Below are 12,784 nucleotides of genomic sequence, written 5' to 3'. Positions count from 1 at the left end.
AGCAGGGAAATGAAGACACTGACAATGATCTCTAATACAACTAACACCCTCTGACCACAATACAAAACCTACCTTATGCTTTGAAGTCTTGCTTTGATCATTAGCTTCCTCTGTGGTGACCGGTGTCCCCCCATCGTTAGCATTCTTTTCATCTTCCTTTGCCAGCCTAGTGACCGTCGTTTGAACTTTAATGGCAAGTTGCGAAGTTTCTCTGCTTTGTCTTAAGTCAGCTTGCCCATCGCTGCTGTTCTCTGAGGCATCTCTGCTCTCTTTTTCTTTACACTCAGTGGACTTCTGCTCTTTCAGCAGGCCTCGCAGTTGCACATTTTCAGCTGTTAGCCTGAGGACTTCCTCTCTGTAAAAGAAATGTGTTAACTGTAAGCAGGTGCGTATTGAAGCGGAGGCTAGCTTTGTATTAAAAAAAGATCCACCTTAAGTGCAGGAGTGATGTAGCGTTACAGTCAGTCAGCAAGGATTTAAGGGTCACTTCATCTCGGCTTGTCTCAATAATGTCTGCATTGGCAGAGTGAGCATGTGCTCTGCTCTGGCCAAGGCCGCTGTCCACACTTTCATCCCCAAGTGGCTATACGCATTAAAAAGAATAGTTAAAAAATATGGTGAACCCTTTTAAGCAAAATATAATTTATCTATGTCCATACCTGCCCATGTTTGAGGTCTGTCTGACTCCAACTGTCTTGAAACGACCGATACGTTGCGTAAGCTACCTGCGGCGGGTCTGTGGTCCTCTCAAGCTGCTAGAGTAATGGGATGGGAGGCGAGTATGACATACATGGCTTGATAAAAAAGAAAACTCAATGAGGGAACAGAAGCCAAAGAACACTGCAAAGCAACAGTGGGATGGCGTGACGTGTCTAATGTGGCATGGCGAAGAGAGACCAATTCATGGACACACAAATAGAGAAAAATGGTTGGTTAGAAACACAGAAGGAAAGAGTTGAGATAGGCATGGGCGATATGGCCTAAAAACACATTTTCCAAATTTACGTTTACCCTCCTACTTTTCAAGGAAACCAATGAATACAAATAACAGAAGTAGTTCAAAAACAAGTTTAGCTTTTATTTGATCAAAAACCTGTCGTTTGAAATGACACTGCATAAACTGAATCTTACTCTCTTAGCAAAATTCAAATTTGTATTATGTTACTTTTAGACCAAATTGTACTTTTTATGCAATCATTTTCAAAAAACTAAATTAATAACTTCCTCTCAGAGGCAATATGTCAGCATGAATAAATACTTCTGTAAATAAAAATGTAGCATTGCACATTGCATGCAAATAAACTCCAATAAATCAATTAAGATACCAATAATAGTAATACAACTCTATCAGATCAATAACGTGCAAACTTCTGTTTTGAATAAACTACTACTGTAAATAAAAATATAGTATTGTACACAGTATTGTAAAGTCAATGAGGGAACAGAAGCCAAAAACTGCAAAGAAACAGTGGGGTGACGTGTCTAATGTGGCATGTATGCAAATAAATAATCAAGTAAAACATTGAGATGACTCTATAGTTTTAGTAAGTGGATAAACACAGGCTTTTCCCTGAAGTATCCTGGGCTGCTTCTTAGTGTGTACTGATGTTAATGACAATTTACATGTCATTGTAAATGTAACATATCACTATACTGATGATTAAATGGTTTATAATTCCACTAGAGTTTTGCAGCAGCACATGCGCGTACGAGCTGGATGAGCAGAGCAACTGCTTTAGTGATCGCTCTGTGCATTATTCTCTTTTTTCATGAAACTGTACATGGCACCTTGTGTAAATGATTTTGCAACAGTTAGATGCTTCTTAGGTAGAGTTTGTTGTTGTTGCGGCCTTGTTCGCCTTTTGTTCACCCTACTTGGCTCGCTGCTGTTTCAGATGCTGGAATATGTTCATTGTGCTGCTGCCTTTTTTAAAGAAACTCTGCAGCGTGCAGTCATTTGTTCCATGCCTGTTGCTGCAAATCTAAAGCACTCGCAACACTTTTCTTTTTTTTGGAATGTCTCGCTCTCGTTAGCAAAAGCATTTGCCATGTTTTGATAGGCCTGTGGATCTCAACTGCGGAAGTAAGGAGGCGGGTGAGGGCTCAGCTCATGGGGGCAAGAAAAAACATGCTGGAGCAAAAGGAGAAAAACAGATTTTTTGTTGTTTTGTTTTTTTTTTAAATCGTCTGCAACTAAAAACTTGAATTTTATCGACAAAATAGATATATCGCCCAGGCCTAAGTTAAGAGGATCTTTTCTACAACAGGAAATCACAAACTTGTACAACAAATACAGCGGAACACTGATTTACGAACCCCTTTATTTGAAAATATTTAGATTGAGCTAAATACCGTATTTTCCGCACTATAAGGCGCACCTAAAAACCACAAATTTTCTCAAAAGCTAACAGTGCGCCTTATAACCCGGTGCGCTTTATTACGATTCATTTTCATAAAGTTTCGATCTCGCAACTTCGGTAAACAGCCGCCATCTTTTTTCCCGGTAGAACAGGAAGCGCTTCTTCTTCTACGCAAGCAACCGCCAAGGTAAGCACCCGCCCCCATAGAACAGGAAGCGCTACCGCCCGCCCCCTCTGTGTGCGAACCATGTCATGAACATTCACTTATTTTGTGCTTGTTTGTATTGAAGGGATAGAGGAAGCCGGCTTTGTACCACAGCAAGTTTTTATTTGTGATAACAGACTTTTCTTGAAAAACATGCCAAAGCAGCCTTATCACAGCGGAGGAGAAGACTACCTCTCGTTCAGTGGCGCCTCTTCCAAGAGCGCACACACAGACCCATCCCTTCTACCCCGTCTGCTCTTTTCTCTCCTCTTGTGAGCTGCTCCCTTGTCGATGTTAATGTACTCTAAGAGGATTTTACTTTAAGATGTTTATTATTGTAGCAATAAGTTTGGGATTTCTGATTGTTTGTGAGAACACCAAAGGGACTTCTGTGTGTCCGAGTGTTGGCAGAGCAGCTCGTCGTCGTCATCGTTTTGGATTGGTAATAAAGAGATAGTTAAGTCATCACCTCCTTGTTATGTTTGATATAGAATACTGTATATCATTTTATGTTCTGTTCAAATCTTAACTCAAATATGGACTTTTGGCGGCAAGGCTGGAACACATTATTCATATTTATATTGCTTCTTATGGAGAAATTTGCTTTACATTACACATTTTTGTAACGATATGAACTTTTGTGACTACAAACCCAGGTTAAGAGCCAATTAAGTTTGTAAATCAAGGTTCCACTGTACAAAGAGACCTGCTGCATTCGAGACTGCTGAGAAGTCCTCCTGATTGTCATGTTTCAGGAATGGCTAATGACTGCAATAAACTAGTATTTGCTCTGTTTGTCATAATACCAAATAAATAATAACGTTACAATGTTGCGTACGTCAGATCATTTTAAAGACTTCGTAAGTAGGAACTGCAATGTCATCCCAAAGCATTTTTCCAGGTCTCAATACTTCCCAGTATTCTGGAATGCAGCATCATATAACAAGGTTCAAAGGTTAGACAGGAGGCTTTTGAGGTGGATGGACATGGCTCGAACATGAATTACTGCGTGGTTACTAAATGTGGACACACGTCTCTGCCGATTAATAACATAACGTGTCTAGCGGTGAGAGATTTAGCAGAGAAAAGCTCAATTTCTGTGCCTCTAACCTGGTTCCAGGGGTTACCGCTGGCCTCCTTGCTGATGGCATCAATATGTTTTGTCTTCTCCAGTGATGACAGTCTGTTCTTTAGCTCACTGTTTAAAGTTTCAAGTCTGCTGACGCAGTCCTGCAGTTCCAGTACCTAATGGCAACAACGTCAGAAGTAATAAAATGCGATAATATTTTTCTTTAAATTCAAAAAAGGATCATTGTTGAAGAGAATATCACCTTCTGCTTGAGCTCCAGTGGTGAACTGTCATCCTGCCCCTCCCCCACACAGATACTCATGTAAGAGGTCTGGTCGCCAATGAAACTCAGTGTGTCACCTGAAGCAAAAACATAGATGTTTTGCCAAATTTAGACAAGGTGCTTTTTCCTGGTCATACCACAGTCTTTGGCACCGCCCACTCCACCGCCTCGGTCCTGGATAGCTCCCAAGCGAGCCTGTAAAGATGTATTCCAGCGTTGGGCATCTTCAAGTTGATGCCGTACACTCTCTAGTTCTTTAGGGTCCACTGCGCTCTGACCTGTACATAGAAGTGAAAGACAAAATAATGTGTAGCGAGTGTAGTGAAGCTTTGACATACAGCATTTAGGTCAACAAAATTAAACTTGCACACTAACATAAGCTCTGTTAAAAATATACTATTAATACAAGTATATATTATTAACAATTGGAAGTGCAAATGCACATTTGAAGGGTATTTCATGTGATTATATTAATGGGGAAATGTCATCAGTTATAATTGCCTCCATCCATCCTCCATTGTGAGCTGCTCAGATGAAGGCTCGTTAAACACAGCTGACCTATTTCTACACCTGCCCCTCTTGTGTGTGTGATGACAGATGAGGATGTGGATGTAATGCAAAATCTCCCACACACGCTCATATGTGGTTAAACTCGCAAGTAATTGGGCTTACGGGACTACCTGGCTTCTCATAGACACTTTCCATCAGTCTCAACCCAGTGCCTTGATGTTACTCTTAGGAGATGAGAGTTCTGTTTCAAACAAAACCTTTAGTATGTTACGTTGGCTTATTATATAACAACATGTTTATAGAGTGGATCTAATTAATGTGGCAGATGGCTGAATCGGATGGATTCGGATGGATTAATACCCGCGTGACAAACAACAGACAAGAATTTCGAACAAGCACACACAATGTTTAGAGCAAGAAGTCAAAAGAGGGACAAACAAAATATTTTATTCACATTTTTTAATAAAAGGGACAGACATGTTGAAGGAATGGAAATTGTTACATGTAAGAGGCGTGACAAAGACAACATACAGAAAGTCAGCATGCAGATGAGCAGGTGATGATGGGGATGAATAGTAGACAGAAAGAGCACAGATGCTCAAGTAAAAATCACATTAAAGTGATCCTGTTAGCAAGAGCAAACATTGGACAAAAAAGACTGGACAAAGAATATGGGCATGTCTGTGTGTTTGGGTCTCCTGTGTGGTGATTAACTCATCTCCCTCAATAGGCCTTACCAGAACTTCAGTTTTGCAAGTCTCCTAGCAACCTAATTGATAAACAAAACGCCACTTTTCCCCCATTGACATCCTGAGGAAATCAAAAGGGGTTACACTGCACCTTCTCTGGCTTTGGCTCTGTCTAGCTCTTGCTCCAGGTTGTCCCTGAGATCTTCGTTTGTTTTGATGCTGTCCTCATGCTTCTGCCTAAGAAGCTGTACCGCTGTCAGCTCCATTTGAAGAGCATGAAAACGTTGGGCGCTGCAAACAAACCCAAACATTTAATAATTCATTTATTCAAAAATAAGTTAACTCAGTGCTTCTCAAATACCTTTTTACGCCTCCGCTCTAAGAAAAAGAAAATATTTTGTGCGCTCTCCCCCACCCCACTCTCCACTGTGACTATAAATAGTAGAATTTGTCTAGAAATTTGGTGTTACTATACCTCTGCATAACATTGTAAGCTTATTAACATTAAAGGAAACAACACACCGTCTCCCACTGTGGTTACAGTATGGTTACAAATGCTATATACGCTTCATCATATTCTGGTGCAGCAAAAAAAAGCATGTCACCCGACGTCACACACGCCCCCCTCTGGCATCGCACCGCGCCCCCCCTGGGGGTCCTGCCCTACTATTTTAGAAAGACTGAGTTAACTGAACCAAGTGGATTTTTCCATCTGTGTGCTGCCCCACCTGTCCTGCTCTTTCACAGTCCTAACCAGGCTGGAGTAGAGCTGCTGCTCAGCCCTCAAAGCTTTGTTTAGAGCTTCATGTTCCTGCTGTAATGCTACAAGGCTGGGAAGCACCTAAAAACCACAAAGAGCAAACGCTTTAATATGGTTTGTATTCTATATAACTAACCAGAAAATTGGTTCAGGTTTTTAGTTTACTTCTTGCTGGCTGTCGCCACCAATCATAGTTCTCTCCCTTTGAGGAAGTCCAGTATGCGATCGATCCATGCTGCTGCTAATGGCTCGATCCTGGCTGTGATCACCCTGACCGAGACGCTGCTGAAGAACCTGTTTAATGAACATAAAGAAAAGGTCAGACAGCTGGAGAATAAGATGAACAAATGCTCCTTTAAACAAAGGTAATTCTTACAAGGATAATTTCATCTTTGGTCTCCATAGTGGCAGTGAGGGACTCGATATTGGCAGCCTGACCTTCACTGCGGACCTCCAACTCAGAGAGCAATGACTGGAGTTCTGCCAAAGAAATCTAGATAGATGACGTACCATAAGTGATTACAAAAAATCAAGGAACATGTCCAGATAATGGCGATAAGTAAGACCTTCAGTTCATTCTCCCGCTTCAGCGCTTTGTTGAGTGCCTCTGTTCTCTGGGCCAGCTCTTTTTTTAGGATAACAACAGTCTTCTTAGAGAGCGGAATGTTCTCCATGCTGTCATCACTGTTCCTCCTGGACAACTCAGCTGCAGCGCAGGAAAATATTTGTTTTTTTAAAAGTGTCGCTAACATTTACTGACAAATGTGCAGTGGGGCGGTCTTCACCTTCACGCTCCTCTAACTTCTCCTGCATGATCTGGATAGTTTGTCTGAGCTCTAGCACGTTATCCGGCGCCTTGTCGTGCTCTGTCATCAAACGGTCCCTCTCCTGGCCACGCTGAAGAAGCCTCTGCAAAAAGACCAACACACAGCCATGAACAAATAATACTTTCAAACAGAAATTAAATAAAACCAAATGCACCAAAGAGTCATTTCAGAATGGAAGAAAGGATTAGGGTCTCTGTGGGTGTTCTAATTTCATTCCTCCTTCTTAGGCCTTTAAGTCAAGCACATTTCACAGCGGAGTGCCTACTTTATCCCAGAGAGGCTTACGTCGATGAGGCTGTCTTTTTCAGCAAGGAGGACTTGTAGCTCTGCAGTTTCCAAAGAGCCCTTCTGGGCCGCTGTGGCGCGTTGTTTCTCAGCGGCCATCAGCTTCTGCTGCTTGTCAGACAGCTGTTTCCTCAATTCCTGAATCTCCTGGGAACGCTCAGACAGCATGCGGTTGTAGTGCTCTGCAGACTCCTGGTGAGACAAACCACCAGGAGAGAGAAGAGGAATGAGCGGCTTATACAGACAGCAGACAGTTATTTATTGAACTTAATTCAATTATTTAGAAGAGCAAAGCTGACCTTGAGGAGTTGGTCTTTGCTTTTAATGGTTGCCAGTAATCCTTCTACAGCGGTCTCATTGTCTGAAATGAGCCTTTCCCTGGCTTTCACAGCCTCGGCCAGCATAGCTTCTGTGACCTTGAGCCTCTGGCCCATCTGCTCTGCAAAGTCGTGAGCTTGACTTTGGGACTGGCTCAGCATGGATTCTGCCATTTCCTGCAAATATGGGGATGGGCATTTAAGGACAACATTAACACAGGAGATAAAGTATTTTGGCCAAGCTTGTTAACTAACCTCCAAATCTTTAGTCTTCACACTGAGGGAGAGCTGCAGCTGGCTGATGATGGAGTCCTTTTCCCTCAGCGACCTGTTCAAGTTGTCTTCCACGTCTTGTTTGGCCCTCTGCAGGTTCTTCAGTGTGTTTATGAGGTGCTGCAGTTCTACGTCCTTCTCCTTAATCAGGCTGTCAAAACTCTGCAAGGGAAAATATAATAATGACTGTTGTATTGTAGTGACATGCATTAACATGCTTCTAGAGGTCATCGCTTACATTAATGGTTTCCTCATTGTGTGACAGCAGGTTATTGAGCCTCTCCAGGTCTCTTTCCTTCTCCCTGAGGGACAGCTGCAGCTGGTGTATTTCGTTGTCTTTCTCCTCAATGGCCGCAAACTTCTCATCCAGTGCTTGCTGTGTGTCAGCAGAAATTGGAAACATCAAGACCAAAAGTAATAACAGCGTGGGTGAAAAGAGATTTAAAAGCAATGCTCACATCAAGTGCCTTTTCCTTTTCCTTTAGCCTTTGGCGAAGCTTGGCCAGCACACTATCGTTTCCTGCTGGGCTATTGTTCTGCTCAAAGTCTCTTTCAATATTTATGTACTCCTGATGGTCAGTGACAAACCACAACCATTTAAGACAAATACTATCTTGTTATTTGTATTTGTTTTATTAACATTGTTATGTCACCTGTAACTGCTTCTCTTTATCAGTCAGGCTGGATGTGAGCCTCTGGATGGTGACTTCATGGGCCTGCAGCTTTCTTTTGGTTTGGTCCAACAGCTCCTGGTACTGCTGCTCTAGAGAACTTTCCCTGTCTCCAATCTCACTACTCAGTTTTTTTAGTTGATTATTGAGATCCTGTGGGTGAAAACAACAAAACAGATGTTTGAATAAGAACAAACAAAACGATTTAAAAGCTATTTAGATGTTTTCGAGCTGTCTTACATTCAGGACTTTGTCTCCCTTCTTCTTCTGATGTTGCAGATCTTCAAGTTCCACCTCTAGCTGATCCTTTATCTGCTGCAAGTCAGCCAATTCCTGCTCCTTCCTGTCCAGGGAACGCATAAGCTTTTGGCCTTCGAGCACCTTGATGTGGTGCTCCCCCTGCAGTTGGACCAACTCGGTTTGCTTTTCCATCAGTAGTGTTTGATGCTCTTCTGCACCCTGGAGGAGAAATGAAAGATATGAGCGATTGAACTATAGCGACATAAAACTCCATGTTTTCCGTTCTCTAGTAGATGGAAGCAACATCAGGACTCAAGTAGACAACATGCCTGATATTTCTGCATCTGGGCTTTGTGTGCTGTCTCCCGAGCTTTGGCTAAAGCATCATCACGGTCCTCAATCTCATGACACAACTCTGCAATCTGCGCAAATCAAAGATAGACGCAGCGATGCATTTGCAAAATGATAGCTGGGTTTACAACGAGAGCTCGGAGAAGATTGTAAAGAGAAACCAACCTCTTTTTCTTTTTCTTTGAGGACTTTTGTTAGCCCTAGGATAGTTTTGTCTCGCTTTAGGCTGTTCTTCTTCTCCGTGTCAAGTTCATTCTCTTTCTCCTCCAAATTTCCAGACAATGTCTGTTCACATAAATGATTACAATGATTACTTGTACAAAAAACACTACTAACTGCAACATACATTTGTTTGATTCTGGGCTTCCTTGAGTGCTTTGGTCAGGCTTTCATGGGTACTTTTAACCTGGGTGAGTTCTTCACTCAGAAGCTTGTTGACGGACTCCAGACGACTGACCTCGCTCTACAGAAAAAAATTGGGAAACAGAAAGGGAGAAAGAGAATTAGCACCATTAACTTTGATTAACGCCTCTCCATCGCCTGTTATACGTTTTTCTGGTGAACCTCCACGGTGACAGGCGTGTATTTATCATCAAATTCCTCTGTTAGGTCATGCAGCGACTTCCACTCGGCCTCCTTGCGTACACGCTTTCTACCAACGCTGATATGGCCAACACTAAGCCTCTTCGAGACAGGAATGCGGCTCCCAGGTGGGACAGACACTCTGTGCTTGGTGATGCAGCGCAGGAGCTGGGTCAGGTCAGAGATCACTGAAGGCTGCCGTGAGGAGCGGCCAAGCAGGAACATAGCCTGAGCCTTTCCCCCATCATCATCATCAGAGGCAGCTTTGCTGGCAAGTAAAGTCTTGGCTACTCTGAGTTTATTTTTACCAGGAATGTCTGGAATGTCCGAAGCAAAGTCCCTATTGAGGGACAGCATGGATGTGGAGCGATCTTTGAATTCAGGTCTTTGAATTGTCCCCTTATACTGCACCAGGTCCAGGTACATGCTCTTAGAGCTGCAACGAGAACCTTGTAAACCAAAGCTTTTCATAGAACTATCAAGCCCTACAGCCGATCCCATCCTCCATTTCCTGAGACCTGAACGCCCCGGTAACACTCCTTTGCTGACAAGTCTATCCAGGCTCACACATCTCCTCATGCGGGCACCACCTTCACTCTGCCTCGATGATTGTGCATCAGAAGCCAGCAGACATGTGTCCTCGTCGTCAAAACTGGTTGCCCCAGAAGACCTGAGGTGAGACTTGGAGCGCTGGGCCCTCTCCTCGTCGCTCCTTTCTTGACCAGTGTTGTTTTTGTTGTAGACGTGGACGATGCACTGCATCAGGTGTTCTTTCTCCGCTTGCAATTTCTGGACTTGGCTGTTGTACTTTTCCTGCAGCTGGCTGAGGTTAACGTCACACTGGACCACCTTTTCCAGCTGGAACACACACTTCCCACAGAGGAACTCTCCGCGGCCATCACGAGTCACCTCCCAGCCCAGAACGTGGGACAAGATAATTTGTATCTTCCGCTTTCCTGACGAGCTGAAGATCCAGCGACACTGATTGCCAATCAGACGACCATTGCACACACGACAGGAATCCTTCATGATGCCTTTGATTGACAGATGCCAGATTCATCCACTTAAAAGAAGTCCAAAATGCCTTTTCCTGGCACACAAAGATCCTAAAGATCCTCTGCCTGCCAGCCACAGAATATCCATCTACCTTTTTCTCTCACTGCATTGCTGTGAGGCACAGAGGAGAATGGATGATTACAGAGCATTCTAAGCTCTAAGCCTGCAATAATCCCTACTCCTGCCTCTGTTCCACTCACATCCAGTGTATATGATCAGGTCAAACCACGTGAAGCTACTGTAGTAATCTTTGTTATGGCAACTGCTAAACCAGCTCCGTAAAACGCTTTCTAAATATAAGAGATCAGAATTGAAGACGGCCGTCTCGGCAGGGACCGGTAGAGATTGAAACAACCAATCCCTTCTCCCATGGAGTCTTTTCACCTAGGCAGTGCATCAAACATCCACTTAAGGGAAGTGTCTGCTGCCAATCAGTGTTCATATATCCAATTACTGTGCACAGCAAACCAGAAGAGGCCTCAGAAAAACTCCAATTGGAAACATCTCTAAACAAGTTGTACCAATCAGAATGAAAAAACAGAGCCACACAAACAGAACTTTTGTCTGTTTGTAGCCAACTAGTGGAAATGACTACTAGGTAGTGAGTCTTCTTTTTAGTGAATAAGGACGCCCAAAAATAAGTGTCTCCAGACAGCCAGGTAATCCAGTCTTAACTCTGTGACCTCAGATCCAACGCCAAGGCCTAATGAAGAACTGCGAACTCAGCTCAACTAGCAGGTCTTCCATTTTTACCAGCAAAGCTGTCCAATGCCTTGTGATGGGTTGTTCGATTTTACACGTTAGTGTAAAATCATTTGTTTGTTCGCCCTGTCAGACAGATCATTAGACTGTGGTAAAGGGCTTAGTGGGCTGCTAATATGGCGTGTGGACAACTGCAATGTTCCAATGTACCTGTTCAATGTCATTATTGAGCAGAATAATGCTGCCCAAAAGGGTTGTCTGTATGTCTGATTTTATCTTGTTCGTAGGTCATGAATTTTGCCATTAGTGTTGTAAATCTCCAAAACATCACTAGATTGAAAAAGACTTTCCTTAAAAAGTGTGAAAAAATAATGATATGGCCATACGGGGTTTTTCTAACCCTGAAATATTAATTTTGAATCTCTTAATACTAGAGATGTCCGATAATATCTACCTGCCGATATTATCGGCCGATAAATGCTTTAAAATGTAATATCGGAAATTATCGGTATCGGTTTCAACCTCCCGATTTTCCCGGGAGACTCTCGAATTTCAGTGTCCACCCGGACAACATTATTGGGGGCGTGCCTTAAAGGCACTGCCTTTAGCGTCCTGTACAACCTGTCGTCACGTCCGCTTTTCCTCCATACAAACAGCGTGACAGCCCAGTCACATAATATATGCGGCTTTTTCACACACATAGGTGAATGCAAAGCATACTTGATCAACAGCCATACAGGTCACACTGAGGGTGGCCGTATAAACAACTTTAACACTGTTACAAATATGCGGCACACTGTGAATCCACACCAAACAAGAATGACAAACACATTTCGGGAGAACATCCGCACCGTAACACAACATAAACACAACAGCACAAATACCCAGAACTCCTTGCAGCACTAACTCTTCCGGGACGCTACAATATACCCCCCCCACCCAACCCCGCCAACGTCAAATCGGACATCTCTACTTAATACCAACTTTTTAGATGTTAAGTCATGTTAAGCGTCGACTGTAACTCAAGGACGACTTCAGCTCTGAAAAGTGTCGCTGTACTGCCTGCTACCTCACTGTTCTGAGTTAGTGGTCAGCAAAAAAGTTGTCAGATAAGAAGTAGAGAGACGTTTGAGAATGTGCAACTTGCTCAAAGTTATATTTTTTAAACACGAATACCATTGGCTAGCTTATGTTATCATTATTGGTTTGCGATAACACATTTGATGGAAATATCTATATTTGTCAACATTAGAAGTTAAACATTGTAAAACACTTTTACACAGACCGGATGGAATGTTGGCATACATGTGCGCATGCCCGTGTAGCATGCTATTCTACAGGAGAGATTAAAAAAAAACAGACTTTTTCTCCGTCCATGTGCAAATTCTGAAGGTTTGAACTAGGAAAAAAAGGGGAGGGTCACAATGATCGAACGCAAGCACCCTCCGGGTAGCTACCTAACTGTGACATAGAGCAGCTTTAAGTGGCAAGAAACTTGATCCACTTTCTGTACAATTGCAATAAATGGAAATAGATCATTTGAATTACATTGTTGTTTGATTCAGTTTGTCCAACGAATTATTACTGTCATCTAGTGCAGGAGT

At 42.9% G+C, this 12,784-nt stretch overlaps 1 protein-coding gene across 9 annotated transcripts in view; it reads right to left on the bottom strand.

Annotated features, from left to right (window-relative positions):
* Positions 1-12,784, bottom strand: part of cdk5rap2 (CDK5 regulatory subunit associated protein 2) — a 62,663-nt gene that overhangs the window by 23,668 nt on the left and 26,211 nt on the right. For 4 of the 9 annotated variants that reach the window (XM_061932064.1, XM_061932067.1, XM_061932065.1 and 1 more), the window contains exons 10-31: positions 9,187-9,303; positions 9,006-9,125; positions 8,819-8,911; positions 8,490-8,708; positions 8,232-8,402; positions 8,037-8,147; positions 7,817-7,954; positions 7,561-7,740; positions 7,288-7,482; positions 6,989-7,180; positions 6,662-6,785; positions 6,443-6,582; positions 6,253-6,369; positions 6,042-6,170; positions 5,845-5,957; positions 5,268-5,407; positions 4,055-4,195; positions 3,897-3,994; positions 3,676-3,810; positions 660-755; positions 432-583; positions 73-355 (exon numbers count right to left, since the gene is read on the bottom strand). In XM_061932064.1, coding sequence (XP_061788048.1) covers positions 73-355; positions 432-583; positions 660-755; positions 3,676-3,810; positions 3,897-3,994; positions 4,055-4,195; positions 5,268-5,407; positions 5,845-5,957; positions 6,042-6,170; positions 6,253-6,369; positions 6,443-6,582; positions 6,662-6,785; positions 6,989-7,180; positions 7,288-7,482; positions 7,561-7,740; positions 7,817-7,954; positions 8,037-8,147; positions 8,232-8,402; positions 8,490-8,708; positions 8,819-8,911; positions 9,006-9,125; positions 9,187-9,303 — 3,204 coding nt within the window. Of the gene's footprint in view, positions 1-72; positions 356-431; positions 584-659; positions 756-3,675; positions 3,811-3,896; positions 3,995-4,054; positions 4,196-5,267; positions 5,408-5,844; positions 5,958-6,041; positions 6,171-6,252; positions 6,370-6,442; positions 6,583-6,661; positions 6,786-6,988; positions 7,181-7,287; positions 7,483-7,560; positions 7,741-7,816; positions 7,955-8,036; positions 8,148-8,231; positions 8,403-8,489; positions 8,709-8,818; positions 8,912-9,005; positions 9,126-9,186; positions 9,304-9,389; positions 10,863-12,784 lie in introns of those variants that run through there. The other 5 variants (XM_061932060.1, XM_061932063.1, XM_061932061.1 and 2 more) reach the window with 5 other exon arrangements.

This window comes from Nerophis lumbriciformis, linkage group LG39 (genome assembly GCF_033978685.3).
Source record: "Nerophis lumbriciformis linkage group LG39, RoL_Nlum_v2.1, whole genome shotgun sequence".
NCBI lineage: Eukaryota > Metazoa > Chordata > Actinopteri > Syngnathiformes > Syngnathidae > Nerophis > Nerophis lumbriciformis.
The sequence above is the reverse complement of the archived record's forward strand: the minus strand, read 5'-3'. Positions and strand labels throughout refer to the sequence as shown.